Raw genomic sequence first — 23,733 nt, forward strand, 5'->3', positions numbered from 1 at the left:
TCAAGGAATTAGTAAATAATATATTTATATCTTTGGCTTGATTTTTTTTTGTTTTTTTTTTTTTTTAATAGAACACAGAGCTAGTCTAGGAAAGCATGACATTTTTCTTCAGACTGAAGACTTATGATCTGGTAGAAATGGATTAGCATCTGGAATACTTAACAGAAAAAAATAAGTTTAAAAAGGTTAAATGAAAGCACCTCACAGGCTGTTTAAAAACTACTAGGAAGTTCCAGTTTGGATTGAGTATTATGGGACCTATTCGCTTTTCTGCAAGTGATTATGCATGATTAATTTCTAAGCGAAACCAGCAGCTGTTAATTTATATTGATTTTTTTTTTTTTAAACAATGGCCTGTTTGATTTTCATCTTCTGTTAAGGTCAACAAATTACTAGTAAAGTATTTTTAAACACTGTATTTCAATTTGCAGGTGTATACAGGCACACAGATGGCAGATAACAGGTATGTTGCACTGTTTTCTTGGAATCTGGTCTTCTGTGGGAGAGCATTTTTCTTTTCCTCTGAAGAATGGATTACTAAACTTGGATAAGAATGAGATGATAAATATTTTCTCTGACTAGACTTTGTTTCTTTACAGCGAGGACAAAATGCTCATTTGGTACAGGAGAAGCTGAGACTGGAGTGTATTGGATACAGAATTACTCTGTTCTTGGATTAACATAATTTGTGCTGTCTTGATTCAGTTTTCAGTGTTCATACTTAAATGCTCTAAGGACTTGAAGATAACGTTGATCCTGTGTTTCTCTGATCTGTATGATTTAAGCATGCGGAAGGCACTGCTTTATTTTCTAGTTTTTATAGCATTTTTGGAACAAGTAGCAGTGCTAAACTATTGTAAATACATATGTGATGCTGGTCTTTCAAGGTTTGCAGTGCACCAGGGTTAGCTGGATAAGCTAGTCTATCTGGTAACTAATAATACCTATTTGCATATGTGATATCTTTTCTCCTTTTGTATCTGAGTTAGGGTTGATTTCAGCAATACTCAATCTGTATTTTGGGACCTGTAAACTGGCAGGGAATGCTTGCTGGCTGACTCATTCTGGTCTCTCTCTCTGCAGTTCAGGCAGTGTGATGGGAGACACTGTGGCAGGGAGATGAAGAGGACAGGGACATCTCTTTTTAGAATAGAAGCAAATGTTTTTACTGTTAATCAGAACAACTCTATACAGAAATTAGAAACAAAGAGCTCTGGTCTCTTGTTTATCTTCCTTTCTTAGCTGTATCCTTTCTTGTGTTTTTCTTCATCACTTATGCTGAAAGGGTGTCTGTTTTCACTTGTAAATAATAACATTTTCCTGTCCAGAGTGACCCAGTACAGATGAAAAGCCAGTCATTCACTTAATGATATCTGACAGTGTGTTTTGTTTTGTGGTTTTTCTGTTTTGTTTGGGTTTTTTTCCTTCCCTTTGCAATCCTATTCATCTTAAGAGAAATAGTTTCATACCCAAACTTCTAAGTTTTGAGAAGCTTGAAGACATAAATACATGTCTTCTAGTGGCATACTTGTTTATAAAACTTGTCCTGTAGTAAACACTAAAAATTCAGAATACTTTTGTTCCTTTAAGTTAACTTTTTTATCAAGTTATGCCTTTTTAATATGTGACATTTTTAATTCTTTTAGTAAAACAGAAGATACTGCTTCAGATTCTGTGGAGGCTGCTAAAAATGCAAGCGACAACAGAGGTAAGAAATACATAGTAGTATGTAACACTGCAAATGTAGAAAAAACGTATTGCCTTGTGCGCTGAAACTTCTTTGTCTACAGTTCCAAAACCTTTTATTGTCAAAACTACAGATGTATTCACTATTGAAAGCAAAGCAATGTTTCTAGGATAACTGTTCACTTTTTGACATTTTCCATGTTTATTACAGCCAAGAGCAAAATAAAGGCTGTAATTTTGTAACAGTGAAAATATTTTTGCATATGTTGTGAGTAGGGTGCATCACTGTTGCACGAAATAACACACTAGACGTTTGCAATAAGGCCTGTGTAGACTAGCTTTTAACAACATACAATCTGTAGCAGGGTAATGATTAAAATGAACAATCCTGTATGTATGCTGGTTCTTTATTATCTTGTTTGTAGGAAAATGCATCTTTATAATGTGTCTTCTTGAGGCTTTTGTTCTTCACTTGGAGGTCCACAGATAACTGCTGAATAATGCTCTTCAAATTAATAATTCTGTGTGCAGAAAAGCTACAGTTCCATTGTTATTAACTTGAATGCTCAAATTTGTAAGTTACAGTGAAATATCTTCCATGTATGTGGTCAGTGAATGTTCTTTACCTCTTACTTTTTTCATTTTTTAAGAAAACCTTTGTGACTGACAGTTGGAAATCACATTATAAACTGGTAGACACCATTGAATAATTCTTACAGTCAAGTTGGATTAAGAAAAAAACAACCAAAGAAAACTCCAAACAAAAAGCAACACGCAGACCCATCTATATAGAATGGTCATCAAGTTAGTGTGTGCTGTGCAATCTGCTGATTTCTTGGGGTTTTTTTAAATATCTGGAGAGAACAGCAGTGAGAAAGAATGGCAAGATTGGAAAAGCAAATGTCTTCTCACTATGACCACCTGTGCAGTTATTAGTAGGGATTTTTAACTCCTAACCAGAAGCATTTTAGTTCTGACGTCCTATAAAATTAGTCTTCTGTGAACTGATGTGATGACTGAGGAGTCTTACAGATTGTGAAAGTATCTTGATGTAAAAAATTAGTAGTTGTCAAGGAAGTGGTCATAGTGCTATGCTGCTTTATTGCACAGTACAAAGAGTTTTTGTCAGTTCTTTTTAGGAGTCAGACTAACTGTAAAACAGTTTTACAAATGTCTTGGAAGTATAAATCTGTGGTTCTTCTCTTGAAAATTTATATGTGGCTTATGAGCTACAGCTAGTAGAGAGGGAGAATAACCTATTTTGCACTTTTTTTACATAAAAGGGAAGACAAGAGATTTGCTTATGACATCAATGTTCTACTTGCTTCTAAAAGCAAGTATCTGATATATTTGCAAAGAGAAAGGTGTAGTTTTTATCATTATCCAGTTTTATCTTTCTGCAATTTGACCCTGAAGTAATTTTGCTTGAGTTATTAGTTAACTAGAGTGGTGCTATTTGAGATCTGGAAAGTTGTGAGTATTTTTACCATGACTACTGTAAGACAGAGTACGTCAAAAAGTGCTATATATATATATATATATTCAGATTTGTTTTAAAAATGGGTTTCTGTCTTCACAGAAAAACTAGCAGACCAAGTGATGCAAAATCCGCAGGTCCTGGCAGCTCTACAGGAACGTCTTGACAACACAGCGCTTACTCCATCAAGTTACATTGAAACGTAGGTATAGGGGATAATAAAATCCTTGAAAGACTGAAAGCATAATAGAATGTTATTATTGTATAATTAAGGTAGGAAATTAGAACAAATGATTCACTAAGAAAAATGGTTCACTTAAACTGTGATTCATAGCGGCCTACTTCTGGAAGGAAGAGTCAAGTTTTAGTTAACTTACACAAAATTGCAAACAAAATTTTGTCCAGTTTGGTGTTTTCCTTGGCCATTATTATTTTGGTTAGAAGTAACTCCCCTTATTCTGCATTGTTTCCTTCTGTGACCCTTATTCTGTCAAGGCATGGACTACATTGATTGGTGATTTCCCTAAGATTACTGTCCAGGATGTAGTGGAGAGTTCAGGAGTTGTACATCTTTTGTTTGAAGTTAAATTTTATGTTAACTGTAGTGTTGACTTTAAACTGTAAAGCTTTGCCTTTAGTAGATACTTGTGCTTTTATTTCTTTATTGGGAATAGCTGGTAGACCTCTTTTTTAAAAAAAATTATAAATGCTGTAAAAAGTTCTTTTACCTGACAATATATAAATGCTTAATAATTTAAAGTACAGATGGGCAGTGCGTACTTTGCTGAGTTTGATCAGTGAATTGAAACTTTACCCTGTAGAATGCACAGTTCTTATTTTTCATAGATGGATCAGCACAACTCTAGTCTCAAAGTTTAGGTGTAAACAAAGGTATTCATTTCAGATCTCTGAACTGTACGGGGAGGGTGGTGGCCCCAGGAAATGGAACAGAAGATAACATGTTAGAGAACAACTTGTGTAGAAGAGGACTCTTTCAACTGTTTGAAATAGGTTTTGAAGAAATATGTATGTTTGACATAAGCTTTTCATTTGAAAATTGCATTTAGTTATAAGCAGCCTGTTTCGCAGTGATAATTTAAATAATGCCGAGGCAACTAACTTAACCTTAAACAAATTGTTTGGTTTTTAGTTTACCAAAAGCAGTGAAGAGAAGAATTGATGCCTTGAAACAGCTCCAGGTGAAATGTGCCCATATAGAAGCTAAATTCTATGAAGAAGTACATGATTTAGAGAGAAAATATGCAGCACTCTATCAGCCCCTTTTTGATAAGGTGGGAAGACTGTGTATATAATCTTTGTCTCCTAGCTGAGTCAGTTCTGTTTGAATGTATGTAATTTTACATCTTCAATTACATTCTTAATTTTTCTGACACAGAGAAGAGAGTTTATTAATGGAGAAACTGAACCCACAGATGCAGAGTCAGAATGGCACAGTGAAAATGAGGAAGAAGAAAAACTAGCTGTGAGTACAAGCTGGGTAATGAACTACAGATATGGTGAATTCTCACAATTAATTCCCGTACAGTGTTTTCCATTGAAAAACGCATCTTTTGGAAATAAAAGTTTAATCAGTAAATGCTGTTGTGAGGAATATACTGCTGTGTCCAGTGAAAGCTTAAACTTTTAGTTTAGCCTTTTTTCAAGTTTGTAACTTGAGTGAATTGAAAATTTGCCTTTGCTTGCACTGTTCGTAACCTGTTAGCAGTATCTTTCTGATAATGGGTTCCATTCCAGTGCTACATGATACCCCAAGATAATAGAAGGCTGGCTGTTTGTCTGTCTGTCCCCTTTATTTTGGGGGACATAATTAGCTTTCATTTTCATAAATACAGATTAGACACACAGAAGTCATGTGGGCATAAAATGGAATTTACCTAATAAACTGTCTGCTGACCTAGTGGATTACTACTTGCCCATTGGGTAGGAGCTACCTAGATTTAGGAGGAATAATATGATCTGTAGGCTGCCTTTTACTCTCCTATCATAATTTTTGGTGATATATACTCATGGCTTGCTTCTTTTTCTCAGAGTGACTTACGTACAGTGCTGTGTTTGCTGTTCTGCCAGGTTTCCTTTGCATTTTTCCCTTGGCCGGTCTTCCTTCAGTTTCCTTTTATTCACTGTTCTGTATACAAAGCTAATTGTTCTCTTTGTTTTTACTGATCTCATGAGATTTAGCATGATGCAGTATTCTGTGTGCATAAGTGAAAAAGGTTTGTTATGCTTTGTGTAAATACAGCATCGACAGGCCGTGTTTCGTGCAGTTACAGGATCCAAAACTTGTCTAGATGGCAAGTAAACTGCTGCTTCATAGTCTTGGTTAGTCATAATCTGAGTAACTGCTGTTCAGAAGACTTTATATATTTGCTGCTCTCTAGTGGTGTAAGAGGAAAGGTGCAATACAGCTAATTTAGACCATGAATTTCCGGCGGTTTTTTTGGGATGGAGAAATGAGTTAGTAATTCTTTTTTTTATAACATTTCACATCAGTTGTGTCTATGGATTCCTGCATCACAAAAGATTGCCAACTGAAGACAATGTAATAATGAAAGATAACCATGAAAACCAACTTTACCAAGTACTCTGCAAAATTGGAAAGCTAAAACAGTATTTCAGAGGGCAAAGTTAAATTTTGAATTTTTAGATGAAACACTATAAATGGCATATGAAGCTACAGGAATGAGATTAATAGAAAAATAGAAATGTACTTATTTTTTTTCTATTTGTAGGAAGATAGAAATGTGTTTTAATTATTTCTATTTGTCAAGTCAATGAAACTGTCACTGAGTATTTAGTCTTTGTACAGAACAATTCCAAATGAGTTGAAAGTAAATCTGAATTAAATGTATATATGTTTGGTTGTGTAAATAAACCTTGTCTCTCAACTTTATTTACAGAGGAAAAAACAGTGTAAATTTTAAACATTCCTTAAACACAGCTTAAGAGATGGCAAATGTTTTGTACACCTACCTGTGTTTATTAAATATATTAATAATTTGTGAATTTATTTCTTAAATGTTTCTGTATTTGTTTCACAGGGAGACCTGAAAAACGCAGTGGTAATAGAAGAAAAAGCGGAAGCAGAAGAGACAAATGTCAAAGGAATTCCAGACTTCTGGTTTACTATCTTTAGGAATGTAGATATGCTAAGTGAATTAGTTCAAGTAAGTTTCTCCTTTGAAAATAACTTTTGTTGTGTTAAATGAATTACTGCTTTTTCCAGTTAGCAGTGAGTACTTGTGGAATGTGTGTCAAACCTTTGAGTCTTCAGAATCCCTAATATTATTCCTGAAGATGCTCGAAAGGCCAGTGATGGACAAGCAGAACAGCTGAGCCAAACTGATAAACGCTATGTGGATTGTTTAAGAGATGATCTTGTAGCAGCCTTTGAAGATACTAAAATGCAAATCTATGTATTGCTTTTAACAGCTGTTCTCCTGTAGTTTTGTTAAAGGATTATTTTTGCAAGGATATTTTAAGCATATCTGTGGATTGATTGAATTAGTGTTAAATAGCTTAAGTAGTTGTGCCTGCAGTTATACTAGTTGCTTTTAATGCTGTTAAGGAAGAATTCCCTGAAGCCTATCTTTCTGTGAATCTCACCAGCAATAAATATCCTGAATGAAGTTATTTTACTTTCAGTAATTTTCATGCAGCCTAGCATGGCAGCAGCTTTATTTACTGAAGACAAGGCCTAACAATTGAGAATTTGACATGTGGTATTTGCAACTATGATTAGGAAATTTAGATCCGAATCTGAACTTTAGCTAAAATTGTTGAATAATTACAAGGTTTGGTTCTTTCTTAAGAACAAGTTGAAAAAGCAAGCTAGGTTAAAATTTTGTTCTTCTATAATATTGCCTGCTGAATAGGAATTTCACTTCCTTTTTTATTTTTATTTTTTATTTTCAGGAATATGATGAACCAATCTTGAAACACTTGCAGGATATTAAAGTTAAATTTTCTGAACCTGGACAGCCTATGGTGAGTTTTCTCTTGTTTCCCATAAAGATTGTAGTAATGAAGTGAACAACATTTCAAAATTTTCATTTCATTTTCTAAAGCTGGAGTGTGTGTGGGAGGTTCCTTTCTAGGCTAATATGTTCATGCTTTACTTTTGAAGATTTATCTCCAGCTTTCCTGACCCTTTGCTCTTTTATCCTTAGCCTGGATTTCTCTGACATGATTGTAGTTTCTACATTCCAATTCTGACTCAATTCTGTCTACTTTTCACTTTCTTTTTCTCTCTCAAATTCCGAATTAGCTGCTCTTACTAAGAAAATTACATGGCTGCTTTTAGTTTGAAAATTAATTGTGGAAAAAACTATGTTGAATATTTCATCAAAAGAAAATATGTGGCTTAGTAATACTAATCAAAAACAGTGATGATGGGTACTGTGCGTATTGAAAAGGATGGAAAAATATATTAGATGGTATTTTAAAAGTGTACCTAATTAGTATTTTTTAAAATACAACTTTGCCTTTTTTTTGTAAATTGTTTTCTTGTTTAAGTTTAGTGTACAGAAACACTGTAGAAGAAATGCTTCATTAAAGAGTCACATAAAGATGGAAGGACTCTCAAAGTACCTCTTAAAGGTTAATAACAGCTGATGCAAAGTGTGGTGGTTTTTTTTTTTTTTAGTCCTCATTGTCTTTCTCCTATTAGTACCAAGAAATTTGAGCTCATAATAAGTAAGGGAAGTAGCATGGACAGAGAAAAATTTGGAATCAAGTTCCTAAATATTGCTAGGGCTGAAGGAGAGGATATGAGTTCATCAGTGGATTTATCTTGTCTCGCACTGTTCGTAACCTCTTGACAGCATATTTCTGTGAGTAGGTTCCATTCCAGTGCTACATGAAATCCAATAATGGAAGGCTGACAAATTCTATGTCCCTTCTCTAATTGGAGACAAAAGGATGCATTCCTGACTACTTGAGTGAAATCTGTTGTTCAGTTGTGTGTGACTGTCTTGTCTGAAATTCTCTGGCCATTGAAAATTGCTGCAGCAGTACTGTAAAAAGCTCACATAATCAGTGTGTAATAAATACAGCAATTCTGCTGGGGATTAGGTTTTTCCACTAAAAGATACATGTGATAGTTGGTAATTTTCTGATTTACCATTGACCCAGAGTGAGTAACTGTAGTTACTGTTCTCCAAAAGTGCATTTACCTGGCTATGGTAATGGTGCTTACAAAGTTCTGTTTGCTGTAGCCTGTATATATAAAATTTCATCTGCATGAAGCATAAGCAATTGCATTTCTATTTGCTTTTATTTATTTGTAATCATATGAATAAACTTACGTATGTTCGTATAAATGTAACTTCTGCTTATATATAACATACCTATTTGGACATCAGGTTCCTTAGCTAGTGTATCCAGACCTGGATGACGCATCTGGGTAAGACTTAAGTAGCTTAGAATAATGAAGTTCTCTTTTTTTTGAACTTCATGAGAACATCTGATACTATAGGGGACATCTAGAAATACATGCTACAAAGGCAAGCTGATATCAAAAGAGAAGACATCCAAATAAAGACTACTGGAAAGGTTATTACAGCTCTTCAAGTAGTATGAAACTTGAAGCCTCTTATTATTGTCTCCTAATTAGCAGGTATGGAATGAAATACTGAAATGCAGTCTCTGCAGATAGTTTTGTCTTGCTAGTCCTTGGGATCCTGCCTGCTATGTAATGCCACTGGCTACCTGTTTACAGCTCCAGTGACAGTTTGTGGAATTATTTGGGTATGAATGTTTGTCACTGGTAGTGGATAAGCTAAGTTTGTAACTCATCCCCTGAGCATGTTTGCCAGAGAGACTCGCCTTAGCTGAAGACAACCTCCAAACTGTACTGGAACTTGGATTGCTTTAAAATGAAAGTAAAGCTGAAATAGGTTATGTGAAGCCAATACAGATATTTTGGTACACATCTGGTTCCCAGTGGCTTCCTTTCCTGAAACTGTGAGCACGTCAGTTGGGAAGGCTGCTGTTGCACCACATAGAAAGGAGATGGTGTGGAAACCCTGTCTTTGAGGGATGAGTAGGGGTAAATGTCTCTGATGAACAGGCTGCTGTCCCCAGAGTTTATTTATCCTGTCTGCACGTGGTGGACCTTTAAAAAGAGGGGAGGCCGAGACGAGCTTGGTGATAACAGACCATTTCTTGGTCCAAGTCTGAAGAAGTGCCTGGGGAAGTATATCCATGAGCTATGTAACACGTGGTCTGCGAGGTTAGTGGATTTGGCAATTATTTAGTCTGTTTTGTATGTGCACTAGGTCTAGGTCTTACAGCATATTACCAGGGTGGTAAATAAAATATTTAAGGTAACAGTTATGAATGCTGTGGCTGTGCAGTAGATACGGTGATCTTGGGGATTTTGACTTTCAACCCTTCTGTGTTGTTGAGCTGACCTGCCAAAGCAGATTTTTTTCATCCTTCAAGTAACTAAAGCAGTGCTGCTGAAAACCTGTTTCCCCTGTTCTGAGGCAGTTTGAATTTTGTTTTAAATAGTTCGTAATTGATCCTGTGTGCAAAGTGGGCATATAGAGCATTGTGCGATCGGTTTTTGGAAGTTTTACAGATTTGAAAATTGATGCATTCTTGTATCCTGTGGTTTTCTATAACTGGAGTCTTTTGTTCTCCATGTAAGAAACTGAATTTCTGCAAACAATTTTCAGGTGCCACAGGGAGGGGTGAGCTCAAACATAAGCAGGAACACCTGCTTCAGGCTGTATCCTATTAAAACAGGGATGATGACTAGGCTTCCACAGAAAATGAAATCGAGACTTTTCTCAAAGTGCATATTTCTATGGTTGCTTTTAAGACAGCAGTTCTGTATGTGAAGGTGAATGAAATGTAGTAGATTACCTGATTATGATTTGAATGTTAATATTAGCCAAGGTTGTTCTAGCTTCTTGCATGTTCAGAATTGGTTGATATTCTTAATTTCCTGGTTCTGCTGTAGTTTGAAATATATGTTTGCCATCAAGTTCTTATTTTTGTTGTGTTTTCAGAGTTTGATTAATGGTAATACTTACTGATGCACTATTTCAAAGATAAAAATGAGTGGTACCGTAAAACTATAATGAAACTTTCTTCCAGTCTTTCTCATTAGAGTTCCACTTTGGACCCAATGACTACTTTTCTAATTCAGTCCTGACGAAAACATACAAGATGAAGTCAGAGCCAGACAAAACAGATCCTTTTTCATTTGAAGGACCTGAAATAGTTGATTGTGAGGGGTAAGGAAAACTTGAAATTCAAAAAAACTTTCTGAAGTAATAGTCTGTATTTTACAGATGCTGTTTCCTCTTAATGTGACAATGATTAATGAAGATACAATAAAGATTTTGCTGACTTAAAAACTGGGAATGTTTGTAGGGATGATGATGATCTTAGCCTCAGCATGCAGAAGTAACAGATACATACATACAGATATGTTTTAACATAGTGTGCATTTTAAATCTTACTAATGAGGTAACAAGCCTTTTATTTCCAGATAACTGGGTAAATTTATTTTAGTCATTACTTTTCATGGATCTCTATCCTCAGTCTGATAAGTAGCCTTGGACTCTCTTGGACTCTTGCTCATCTCCTCAGCAATTTTTATTCCAGCAGTACTTTTGAATCTGGCAGGAATTGGTCATATGTATGATGTGGTTTTTCAGCCTGTTTTGAGGCTGGAACATACTGGCCACACAGTTTGGTTCTGGCAGTTGTGGCTAATGCAGCAGGTTTTTTGGCAAAATGTGTTCACATTCCAACTGTGGGATGGTAAATTCTCATCTCTGTTCTGGAAATCTAATGAGTGGACACTGCATTAGAGTTTTTCTTTGGGTAGAAGATGGTTCTGTCTAACCTAACCCTTTTTCTTCTCATCGCTGATCTCTGCTGTATAACCGGTGTTCAGTGCCACACCAGAGCGGAGCTGGCACAACTGAAAATTGGTTTTGTATCTTTTTTTTCTTAGCTTCCTCGGTGTTTTTTTCTGTTGTTTTGTTGGTTGAGGTTTTCTTCCCCTTGAAGGACGTGTTTTTGGGTTTTGGTGGGAGGGATTTTGTTGTTGTGTGGGTTTTCTTCCTTTAATACCTAAGAAATGCCAAATACCGCTTTCTTAAAGGCACCCTGACAACCTCAAAACTTCCTGGCTTTTAGTGCTACATGTTAGCTTTTGAACTGACTATTCACCCACAGTGAGGCAAAAGGTCTGTTCACTTATTTAGTGAAAGTTGTGCCCAAGTAAAAGGCTAGTCCATTTTGCGGAAAACTTTAGTTAATTACAGCAAAATGTTTTCTGTTAAGTCTTACAGAGAAATCCCTTTCTAAAACTGCTGGTATGTCAAAACTTTGATTTCGGTTCATGTTTTCTTATGAAGGTTAGATAATGGAATAAGTAGAGCAGGAAAACATTTCTTACATAGGTTAACTGTAAAACTGACTATTTATCTGTAGGACAAGGTATTTTGAGGCACTTAAGGTTACTGTGACACTGTTATTTCCATTAGAAGAGAACTAGCTGTGTTTTTTACCACTCATTCTTTGCCTTGTGCAGTTTTGGATAAAACTATAGGTGGATGGAGAGGGTCTTTGAATTGAGATAAGTGTCAGTTTGCACAGTAGCAGAAAGGAACTGAAAAGTAAGCTCTTTATAGCTTCCTGTACGTGACTGCCAAGTCTGTCTGAGCACTGCTCTTTGTAGAGGGAAAATGTGCCTCTCCCTCGTCACTCTTTGTGCATTTATTTTTAGGGTAACTGTACACTGCCTTGGCCTGTAGCGAGAGGACATAATGTATTGTTTTGTACTGATCTGACTGAAGAATAATTCTCAACTGTTGGAAGAGTAATTCCCAACTATTCAGATTTTTCTGGAATAGCTTAATCATATCCTTGGTTACAAAACTCCAGTAGTTGGAGCAAAGAGGTATTAAAGCGTGGGTGGGGTGGGAGCAGTGGTTACTCTGCAAAGACAAACTATTGAGCTTTTTCATTTAGGGAAATATTTAATATGTCCAATGTACACATAGTCTCTAGCACTGTGGTGCATCTACTTGACATCTTGTACTACATCTTGTCAAGTAGATTCAGTTTGCCAGTGTGTGTAAAACTAGTTTTATCTAGAGAAGAAGATGGCCATCTTTGCCTTGGTGTTTGTAGCTCTAATGCTTGGTTCCTTATTTGCACCGATGTCTTGTATTAAAATGCTGTTTTCTGCATGTTGTCTCTAGGTGTACTATTGACTGGAAGAAAGGAAAAAATGTTACAGTTAAAACAATCAAGAAAAAACAGAAACACAAGGGTCGAGGCACAGTTCGGACAATTACTAAACAAGTACCTAATGATTCTTTTTTTAACTTCTTCAGCCCAATAAAGGGTAAGCTTGGAAACTGAGAATTTAGGATTCTTAAAATACATTGTGTTTTATTTATAGGTATTTGTATTTATACAGCTTAAACCTACAAACTATTTATGCTACTGCATTGTATACTCTCTTCTTATTAGAGGAAGGTGGCAAACTGCAGCCCATCCAACCAGATAATTTTGTTCTGATGTTATTCTGTAGAATTTGGCCATTAGGTGTGCTGTGTAGACAGGGTTCATAGTATGGAAAGAGTCTCATGTAGGATCTCCTAAAGAAGTTGACTTGTTTTACCACAGGATGGCTCCATGCATCAATTTGAGGTTTTTAACATGCAAAAGAAATCTCTTCCAGTGTTGGTCATGTTCTAGCATACCTATTTCATTTAAACCTTTGCGCCAAGTGGCAGAACTTCCTGTGGTTTCTTCTGTGACTGATTAGTGATCCCTAATGCTCCATACATACTTCCTAATTTTCCTAGTTAACTAATGTTAGCTGTGTAATTACAATTTAGATGGATTCCAAAAACATTATTTCTTTTTGATACTTCTCCTGTTTTAGTTTTGTTTTTCCAAACATGAATGGAAAACACAGTTGACTTTGGACTTCAGAGATGTACCGAACAAAACAGACATTGGTTCTTGATTCAGTTGTGGGCTAATATGAACTACCCGTGCCTTCTAAATACCACTGCAAATCCCTGTGTTTCTCATCCCCTTGTACACAGTATAAGTATTTGCGGAGTTGGAGTTTGTTTGGTACAGAAATGTTATTTAAGTTAAACAACTTCATTATTTTTTTGTTGCAAGTAGTTGCTGCTTTCAGAAAGAGTTAGAGATTTGTTTGCCTCATGATTTTTTTCATTGTTGTTTTTTTTTAAATACTTAAAGGACATACTCTGGAAGTGGCTGTATAAGAAAGATAAGCCTATGACATCTGCTGGCCGTTGATAGTTGCATTTTCAACTTGAGAACAGACTGAGCCAAATTATGACTTTCACAGTAGGATCACAGTACCATGGCACCTGAGTAGAGGAGGGAAATCTGTTGTTTGGGGTTTTTGTTGTTTGGCTGGTTTTTTTCCAAACAGACAAAAAACTCCACCCTGTTCCGTACTGGTTGCAGTAACAGGCCTCTTCTCAACGATGCTGTGTAAATTTATGACAAAATGTTAATCCACTTGGTAGCATCTGTGTTTGAGGAGAGGAGACGATTTGTAGTGCTCTAGCAAAATAAAGTTATTGTAATTACAACATTAATATAGAAACAAAATGTGTTGTTCTTTGAGGGTAGAAAGGTGATCTGGATGCCTTTGGAACCTATCTTTGTAGAAAAAATATTTCCTATACAAAAATCTTTGACATCAAAATGGCAGCTTTTATGCTCTTACTACAGCACACAAAATTCTTGCAAGTGCAGTTTCTGTGCGTTTAATTTAGGATAAATCTGAATTGTCTTTAAAGGTTTAATAGCTTCTGAAGACTTTATAATACTAGTGTTTTCTGGTATGAGGAGGTCTTTATTTATACTGTGTTTTGTCACCTTGAATATTGAGGTGGGCTACCTATACAAACTTTTCTTGAATTTACTGTCTTTTCTTTTTGCAGTATCTGGTGATGGAGAGTCATTGGTAAGTTTACATATCTGAAATTGCACAGTTGCACTTTGCCATTTCTTTTTGCACAACATCCCTATAGTGACTGTTCGGGTTCTTTTATTAAATACTGTCTATTTTTATCATTATTTTTGCTTTTGCCAAAGATGAGCTTCATCTTGATAAAATGAAAGATACTGTTGATTTCCCCAAGTAATCCGTTGACATTTTGCTGTTACACATCTTCCTGATCCAATACATCTATAATGATCACTGTTCAGAAGAGGTCATTATTTTCTCTAGCCATTCAGCACTACTGTGTGGCTGGTATCTGATTTTTTTTTTAAATCAATCTGATGCAGTCTGAACAATTCTGTAATGTCAGGTGTCAGAACCAGCAAATTCTGTATGAGCCTTTTTAATAGAAGGTGCTTCAGTAGGCCAGCAGCCTGTGTGTAGAAAGTAGGAAACTTAAAATAAATACCAGTTCTGCAAATGGGGATTTAGACCTGCAATGTTTCTTTTATTGTTACAAAGGTAGATGTTGATGACAGTGTGATGTTTCTTAAACCTGTAACTTTAAAATACTTCTGTTCACTCCTCTGTAGCATATTACATTTTGAGTTGAAAAGTCAAACTGACTTGCTTTACAGGATGAAGATTCAGAGTTTACTTTAGCAGCGGATTTTGAAATCGGACACTTCTTCCGTGAAAGGATAGTCCCTCGTGCTGTGCTTTATTTCACCGGAGAAGCTATAGAGGATGATGATAACGTATGTATGCTATCAGCATTTTGTTTAGTCACCACACAGAGAAACTTTTTTTTCTGATTAGACTAATATGTAATTACATGAGAATAACAAAAATCTGAAGAGACTCCTGTTACTTGGGCATAGGAAAGAATCATTCAACTTGTCACGAGTTGTTAATCTCTGCTTGTGGAAGGGGCTTAGTTTCAGTTACTGCATTTGAATATGCTAGACCTATTACTGCAGCAGATTTTATGCAAATATCAGCAAAGCTAATATAAACTTGGGTTTGTTTTTCAGTTTGAAGAAGGTGAAGAAGGTGAAGAGGAGGTGAGATGCATACTGTATCTTTGATAAATAACTAATTACCTGCTGCGTTCCAGAAATAGGCCTATATGAAGCAGAAAATAGTTTTTTGTAAATGCTTTTGTGTATAATACTTCTTTCAAAAAGAGTTCAGCATTCCTGACTTGCAAGTATTTTAAAAGCAGCTTTCTGACATAAGTTAAAAATTTAAAACGAGCTTTTTTTCTTGAGTGCTGCATGATAAGAAAGAATCTTCAGTCTAATTTTAAAATATCTGTTACTTAGGCAGTAGTAGAATTCAGCAGTCAGTTCTTAGTTATCATAAACCTTAAAACTGGGCCTTATGTAAAGTAAAAAAGGGAAAGCAAGCAACTGCTCAGGAAAAAGGCTTAATTTAGGCTGGAATTTGTAGTGCTCTCGTCCGTTTACAGTGGTGTTGTATGAATACAAACATAGTATGAAAGGCTTTGCTCAAAACCACTAAGTGTTACCACACTTAAATGAACTAATATCCTTTACAGATAATTATATTTTTATTTTACTGCTTTTGCTGTGGTGTTCTTGCTAATCGGGTAAAGGTACATACCAGACTGTCATGAAGCTTACCATAGTAGAGTACGTAAGAAGCTGGTGGTCTGATGTGAGCTGGCAGCTTTCACCATGCAGTCTCCTTTCTCTCTCTGCAAGCTGCAGTACAGGCTTCTGGGCTTAGGCTGTTAAGTGACTCAACATTTTCTTATTTTTATTTTTTAAGCTGGGTCTTGATAGATGTATACACTTATATTTAATGTCTGCAGTGCCAGATGTTACTACTTGGATGTAGGTGTGTGGACAACAGAGCGTGAAAATACTGCAAAATCTTGTGCAGGTATACATAGCCTGTCCGCAGTAAGCCAAACACAGACTCTTTAGAACGAGGTCCAGAGAACAGGTCAGGTGGAAGCTAAAAAATAGCTGGGAGACTGGAGCAGCTTATGTAGGAAGGTTGCCTTAAGCCATGCTGACTCTTTTAAATCTATGTTTTAAATCTTCTTTTAAAGATTTTGCTTTTAAGATTTTGAAGATGCTGAGTTCTTTTAAGTCAGCCCAAGTAGTTTTAATGTTGACATCTGAAACACTCTGGAATACAGTGGTAATATCATCTGCTATTTTGTTTTTTCTCCATTACAAAAAGTTGCACTTTTAACCTGTTTTAATTTCTGTTAGTTTATCTCTATTTTGTCATAGGAGTTGGAGGGGGAAGAGGAGGGAGAAGAAGAGGAAGATGCAGAGAGTGAACCTAAGGTAAGGATTTTTGTGGGCTTAGTCATAACGCAGACTATAATGATGAGCAATGTAACCAGGGTTATAACAGTTTGTGAAAAGATTAATAAATTACTAAAAACCAAAACTCACCCTAGCTTCTGACTGCAATGTTTTCATCTTCTTCAGCACTGAAATTGCTCTTAAAATAAAGGTTATTTTCTCAGTTTATGGAAACATACGTAGATTTTGTCTTCCAGCCTGCAGCAGGAAAAAGATAATTTCCAAACTGTGTGCCTTTACTTCTTAATGGTATCTGTGTATAATAATTATATATATTTTTCCTTTAGAAAGGTCTTATTTCAGATATTCTGTGGCTGGAGTTGAACTTAGAATTAGTCTGACAAGTCTCAACTAGCTTGTTTATTTATTTTCTTTTTCTTAGAATTGTTCTTTTTGGTTATCTTGATGGCTGCGGGTTAGACTCCACATGTCTGTACTCAGCTAGAAATCAAAAAAGAGTTAGTCCCCAACTTTGATTTTTAAGCTTTACAAGACCTGGTTTAAAGTTCAACCTTAAGGGTTAGCGCTCCTTCTGATCGGTATTTTTCAATCCTTCAGTCATGGTAAAGTTTATTCTTACATTTAGCGAAGCTGAGGCAATGATGACAGACTTGCGTTCATTTAGTTTTAAAACATCAGCTTTTAATTTTTTGTAAAGGCACAGATGAAAAAGTGAAAGGCATGCAAAACTGCTTGATCTTTGGATGAAAGTCTTAGCAGCTGATGCAGAGTTTTATATACATCCATCATATCACTAGTAAATGCTTTTTGTCACCATATCAAGAATTGAGCTTGTTTTTCTTTAATGAGAAATCCTGCACAGTAAAGAAAGTCTGTCTTGTGGAAAGATTGATCAGACAGGATTAGAGTGGCAGAAATGAGTGTTCTGCAGGATCAAAATGCAGTGGTGGTGTGCCTATAATAGGAAAAAGTGGGACAGCTGAGAAACAAAAGTGTTAGTTCTGAGTCGAATTATATTTGTGCTAAGTATCAAATAGTCTTTTAAAGGATTTGGTATTCTGTAGAAAAAAGCTTAAGGTATCTTGGAAGGTTATAGTTGTTGCCTCCTGTATTATTTTGTACATTTCACTTTTCATTCATGCTGACAGTTCCTTTCAATTTTTTCCCATTTAGGTGTAATTTAAGTCTGTTTATCATTCATACATTTCTAGGTAAGGTGGAATTCCATTCATACCTAACTTCCAAGAGTCCCATTTGTAGCCATGCAATGTGGTTTGTTTTCTAGGGTTTTCTGGTTTGTTTTTTGGTTTTTTTTCCTTGTATGGGGAGAAGAAATGGGAGAATGGTGTAACTTCAAGAGTTTAGATTTTATTAGTAACAAATAGAAAGAATTGTGTATAGAGATGAATGCCTTTAAGTCATATAATTAAATTAGATTTTTTAGAATGACTTATGTGCCTTCGTGGCACAACTTCTGCTTTGCCTTTGTAGCAGTCAGACTATTTTATATACGCATGATGAAAGATACTGAGACTTGTCAGACTTTTTTTTTTCTTGTTTCTGATTTGATGTTGCATCTCTTTACTGTTTCTAGTGTATTTGTAATTTATTTCTTAAATATCTCCTCTGCTCCTCTAGAGAACTCTTGTAGGTCATCAGCTTACTTAGTATGTCTTTTCCAGCATTATTCTTAATTGTGCTGCCTGACAAAGGCAGTCAGTCACTCTTAGAGGCCTTTTCTTGAGCTGAGTGATTCAGAACGGGTATTGTTTTCCTGCTCATCTGTCGCTTTATTTAAAAGACAAAGTTCCTTCTATTGCATACTGTAGTTTTCCACCTTTCATCCCATCCCTCAGAGAACAATGCCTGCAACGGGCTCTATACTCTTTTCCCCTGTATTTTAGGCTTCTGTCTCTCTTTTGTGGTTTGGTTTTTATTTTTCCTTTTTACTTAGGAGAAGCTGTAATCCTTCCAACTCATTCTCTCTCTGCATAGATAATGCCCTTCTTTGCCTTTATGAAACTCAAAATTGAGCTGTTTTCAGTTTGTAGGTTTTTAAATTTTATTTCCAATCTGTTACACTTTGAGAAGCCAGCCACCTTGCCTCACCATACTTGCACTTTGTTCACCTGCCATAGTAGAACATTCATTTGTCACAACAGCTTGTATGTTGTCCTGCTGCAATCTGTATCACAGCGGTCTTCCCTTCTTACAATTAAAAATTGTCAGCCACTGGCTTCAGGTTTTCAAGTCGGCTTGGAATTCTGTTTTTTGTCTAAGACTCATACCCCTGATCCTGTTTTCCATTCCTTCTTCTGACCATCCCATTTTCTTGTCCTGTTTCTCCCTGTCCCTTGTTTTTTTGTCTCTAGAATAGTTTTCCTTTTCATGTACACAAAAAATAATTGTTCTTTGGTTTGGATCAAAGAATCAGAGTTCTCCTCTTCAGTCACTTCCATAGTACCTCCTCCTTTATTGTCATACCACATTTGCTTCATAAAAGTCACCACTTTCTGCTTTGTTGACTTTTCCTCCTTCCTCCCTCTAACTTCTGTCAGTTTTAAGTACTTTTGAGTTGTTCAGTTAGAACCAGCTCAACACTTAGGCTACATGTAAGTTGTGGCTTTGGAAGACTGAGCAAATCATTGGAAATAGCTTCAGAAGATGCTACAAAAACAAATAATGTAGGTTGTTTTGTCTAGTATATCTTTGTATGTGCTTGCATGCCCTGTTCCTTTAGCTGCCTTTGGTTCACATTACTGACACTAAACTTGAAGTAGCTGACAAGGTAATACAGAATGCTTTTTTGAATTATGAACTAAAAAGCTGCTGTGCAGAGAGACTGCATGTGCTTCAAGATGCTTAGTCTGTCTTTTAAGTAACAGTGGCAGAAGGGCCTGTTAGCAGCAAATTCATTTCCAGAACCTTTGAAGTGTTCTGTCCAGTTGTGGAGGAGGCAGTTCAGACCACTTGCTTGCTTAGCTTCAGTTAGCTCTGAGTTTACTTCCCGTGTATATATTTGATATCCTTGCTTTTCCTCTTTCAATAACATAGATTAGAAAATTAACAAAGAGAAGGTTTAGCTTTAAATTCCCTCTTTAAATTTAGTACGTGTCCTTTGTCTGATGCAGTTTAGCTGATGTAATTGCAGAAATCCTGGTAGAATGGGGAGAAAAATAGCACACGTTCTAAGACCAGCAGATGGATTGGTAGTGGCTGGCTGACCAAGTGTCACCAACAGTCTGGCCACTGTGGGAAGAGCAGGCTCAAGCTTAACAGCCTCACCTGAGGGAGTGTGGATGTAATATCTCAATCACACTCACAGCTTGGGGTCTGGTCCCTGATCTTGCAGCAGCTATTAGAGGCCAAAGATAAGTTGCAGCATGCTTGATGAGGCAGCTGTAACTTGGAGAAACTTATGGTCATCTACCTGTGCTGTTGTCATCTTGGGGTTGGACTGTGATATGTTTTTTTTGTGAGGCTGATGGGTAACTGAAGGATGGAGCCCGTGTGCTGGCTGGCTCAGCAGGAGCAGTGCTGTGCTCTTGAAATGGTGGAAGAAAATTGGTTCTGTTGGAATCTGGATCTGAGATACTTGCCTTGTTACTTATGCCCTGCTTAAACATTTTTATAGATATGGTCAAGATCGATATGTTCTCAACTTTAAGCTAAAAATAGCATGAACTAGGAGTATTTCTCTAAATTCTCCAACAACTGACTCATATCTGAGAAACTCTTAAACTTTTTATTGTTTTGTTTTGAGAGCAGTAATCAACACTGACAGGTCCTTAAGGAACTTTGTGATCTTTGTGACTCAGTTTTTACAGGATAGAGATTTATATGCAATAGTATAATTCAAATGTTTACAAAAATAAAGACAAGTATAAAGAAAATATAATTAAGTTTATTAGAAAATATAATAAGGGTTTTGGTTAATCATTAAAATTCGGCTAAAGTGGTTGAAGTGGTCAACCCAAGTGTCTGATACAACAGGTGAATAAGAAGGAAGGAGGGAGATGGAAAGATTTTTTTTTTTAAAGTACTTTCTAAATAACTGGTTTGTTGCTTGATTATGGCTGTTGTCCAGAATGCATGGGGGAGAGGAAGCGCTGCTGTGCATTACTTTGTGGCCTTGTTCAAATACAAAGCAGTTATAAGAAAAATAGATACTTTTGGAAAGCTTTTTGATAAAAATGGTGCAGTTTTTTGCCTGCCTCTAAAGGAGAAGGAATAGCATGCAATGTATTACCAGTGTCAGTCAGATTTATTTATTTGTTTAACAGTGAGAATACTAATTTTGTGTTCTGGGTAAACACGTCCCCCTTATCAAGAGGGAATTCATGCTGTATTTAGTCCCAGATCAGTGAAAATGAATTCACATCAGTGTTGTTTGGAACCCCAGGGTTATGAGAGAGCACAAAGTCGAAGTTAACCAGATGTGCTGGGGGAGGGGAACCACAAGAAGACTGAAAGGTCTCTGGCATATCTGTGCAGAAGACAGCATTTGGCTTTAATCCAGACTTTCAGTGGGAAGGATAGTGACCTCTATGACCCTAAAGCAGTTTAGGTGAGGAAGAGAAAAACAGTCTGGGTTTAGTGCAGATTAACAAGGGCAAAATTTATGATAAGGAATCTTGGTTGCACCTGTTCTTCTTCACTACAGGCAAAATGCTTAGTTTATCTTAGCTCTTAGTCACTTTTTTAAGATAGTTACTATGAAACATTTTATTTTGTGGTCAGTGACATTCAAGGTGTCATGTTTTATACCTGTATTTTTCTCTACTAGAATGCAGCAGGTTTCTGTGACTGCTATTTGTTTATAATAAAGTATATTAAGAATGGTAAAGGGAGAAGCAAACAGGAAATACACTGGATAAATTCTCCTGCTTTATAAGAATCCAGTTTTGCAACAAAAAAAGAAGCAAGAAGTGCACTGTAAAACCTGAAGTTATTAGCTGTTTGAGTACTTGTTCTCCTTCCCTAATACACTTTCTTTTTGCCAAAGGGGAAGTTGTTTTACTACCTAATGAAGGTGTTTCTACTTTTACATATTCAGATTAACATGTGGACTTCTTGGCCAGTGTTAATCTGAATAGTTACCTGCTGGTGATGCAGAACGTAGAAGAAATCAACACATTAATTACATTTTTATCACCTTAGCAGAAAGAGCAAGGCTTCTAAGGAGAAACTCAAACGTGCTGCAGAATAAGCAGCCTACTTTTGCTGCCCTCCTCCCTCCTCGGAGTTACTGAGGAGGTGGCAGTTTATTGTTAAACTGTTTAATAGGAATTGAAAGTCAAATTGAGCCTCTCGTTGCAGGGAGTAGGTGGTGTTCTGCTTTCTTGTTTGAACCTTGGCCTACTGGGTGGAGTATAAAGAACGCAATTTTAGATTAAAAATAATATGGGGTATATCAAGCAGTTGGGGGGAACCCAATAAATATGATGACTGCTGTTCAGAACTTTATGATTTAGCTGGAGCTTACATGTAGCTTTTTTGTACATGCTAATGATATCTTTAGCTGATTGAAAACTGTGTAGACAGTTTTATTTTATGTGTTGTTTTCCCATATGCCATTTTGATTTTTAGCTGGGTTTTTTCTTTTTCACTTTATACAGAAAGATTCCAGCCAACCTGCTGAATGCAAACAACAGTAATAAGGAAATACCACTTGGAAGTGATATTTGAACAACTTGTAACAAATATTTGGATACCTGGCCTGCAGTTCAGGATATTCCATCGCTGCAGCACAATCTTATTAACAATGCTTAAAATTAATTTGTTTTAAAATGCATGATTTTCACTAACTTTTCTTTATTGCTTAACATGTACAGTGGCAACTTCAATGCATTTGGGAAATAAGAGGTTTAAATAAAGCACACTCTACAGCCGTTGGTACACTGTAGCTAAGTATGTCAGCAGGCCTTTAGAGCCTTTTGCGCTATGCATAGGGGAATAGTCCAGGCTACCACATGAGGATTATCTGTTTTCTTGTTAAAGATTGAAAATTGTGGAATAGCAATGTGCTAAGAAGTTGAAGTAAATGGGTTACATGTATGATAGCCGAAACAGAGCAATATGACTTTTTTGCTAGTTCCCTCCCCCACTTTTTCATGTTTCTTGCAACCTACAAATTGAACTAGTGCTTGAGCAGCTTTAAATGTCATATTTATTATCTCAGTAAAACCAATCGAAGGGGGTGTCATATTTGAGACTTAGTTGTTCATCTTACTATTTATTTATTCATGTTTGTAAGTACTTTGACAGAATTAGTGCTTTTTAATAGTTTTAATATACTTGAAAATCTTCCTCTTTTACATACAGTATGGGTACTTGTAAAACAAATTATTTGAATTGGTCTCAATATAGTAGTCTAGACAGAAGAAATGAACTTGCATCAAAATGACAGCTCTTCTGGGTGAAGATCAAAATGCAAAGGCCAAACTGTTGCTGTTGATGGAAGTGGGTTGCAGCCAAAGAACTAGAAAATTTCCAGTAGTCTTACTACTTAGTGTCCAGCATGGAAGGACCTTTCACTATGAACACAGAAGTTTATCAAAATTCAATTCAATAAATCTGAAGTTTTGGTGTCTTACTTGCAACACTGAAATTATTCCATTCCACAATTTGTTTTATTTAAAGCTCTGAAGTCTTCAAAACTACCTTTTGTTGTTGTGTGGCACTTCAGGTACACGTTTTTCGTTTCAGCATCCATTGCCAACCTCTGGCAGCAGTTGAATAGCAGCTGTATCAACACTGTGACCAGGCATGTAGAGTGCTCCAGCCTTACCTTACACATTTGTAACTTAATACAGTGTTTTCAATTTGTACAGAATAGATAGAATATTCTATTAAAGTTGTGAAACATGGTCGTTGGTGCCTGTCTGGTCCGTAATGCTTCCTAGGTTAAATAAATATCTCTTTGACTTTGGTAGTGAAGGGTGAAGTGTTTAACAAGGGCCATGCCAGCTGGTTGGCCTTGTACTGCTCTTGTCTGAACATCCTGCTAATTTCCTTTGTTGTCAAATCCAGAGAAAAGGAGCCCTTGTAAATATCGCATTACAGAGTTCTTTGATGGAAATCAGAACAAACTTTCTCTATTTGCAAGTAAACAGTCTCGAATGTTTTGTAGGATTTGGGTTTTTTTGGGAGGCATGGTCATTATTAAACATTCCACATGATCTGTGCAGCTTGGTCATGGACTGAATGAGGTGCTGAGGGACATAAACCGGTTTATGACATGTTATATCCCCACATAGTACCTTGCAGTCAGAAAATGC

At 36.2% G+C, this 23,733-nt stretch overlaps 1 protein-coding gene across 2 annotated transcripts; it reads left to right on the forward strand.

Moving 5' to 3' along the window:
• Window positions 1-449: 449 nt before the first annotated feature.
• Window positions 450-23,322, forward strand: NAP1L4 (nucleosome assembly protein 1-like 4). 2 transcript variants are annotated; one of them, XM_010079595.1, is made up of 15 exons: window positions 450-463; window positions 1,647-1,708; window positions 3,266-3,365; window positions 4,314-4,455; window positions 4,560-4,646; window positions 6,223-6,348; window positions 7,097-7,168; window positions 10,286-10,425; window positions 12,409-12,554; window positions 14,146-14,168; window positions 14,786-14,905; window positions 15,182-15,211; window positions 16,415-16,471; window positions 17,627-17,664; window positions 22,072-23,322. In XM_010079595.1, the coding sequence occupies exons 1-14, from the start codon at window positions 450-452 to the stop codon at window positions 17,630-17,632; spliced, it is 1,125 nt and encodes a 374-aa protein (XP_010077897.1). In that variant the 3' UTR covers window positions 17,633-17,664; window positions 22,072-23,322. The 2 variants fall into 2 exon arrangements, with proteins under 2 accessions (XP_010077897.1, XP_010077896.1); XM_010079594.1 differs by lacking the exon at window positions 17,627-17,664.
• The last annotated feature ends 411 nt before the right edge of the window (window positions 23,323-23,733 follow it).

The sequence above is a fragment of the Pterocles gutturalis genome, unplaced genomic scaffold (assembly GCF_000699245.1).
Source record: "Pterocles gutturalis isolate BGI_N339 unplaced genomic scaffold, ASM69924v1 scaffold11929, whole genome shotgun sequence".
Lineage (NCBI taxonomy): Eukaryota > Metazoa > Chordata > Aves > Pterocliformes > Pteroclidae > Pterocles > Pterocles gutturalis.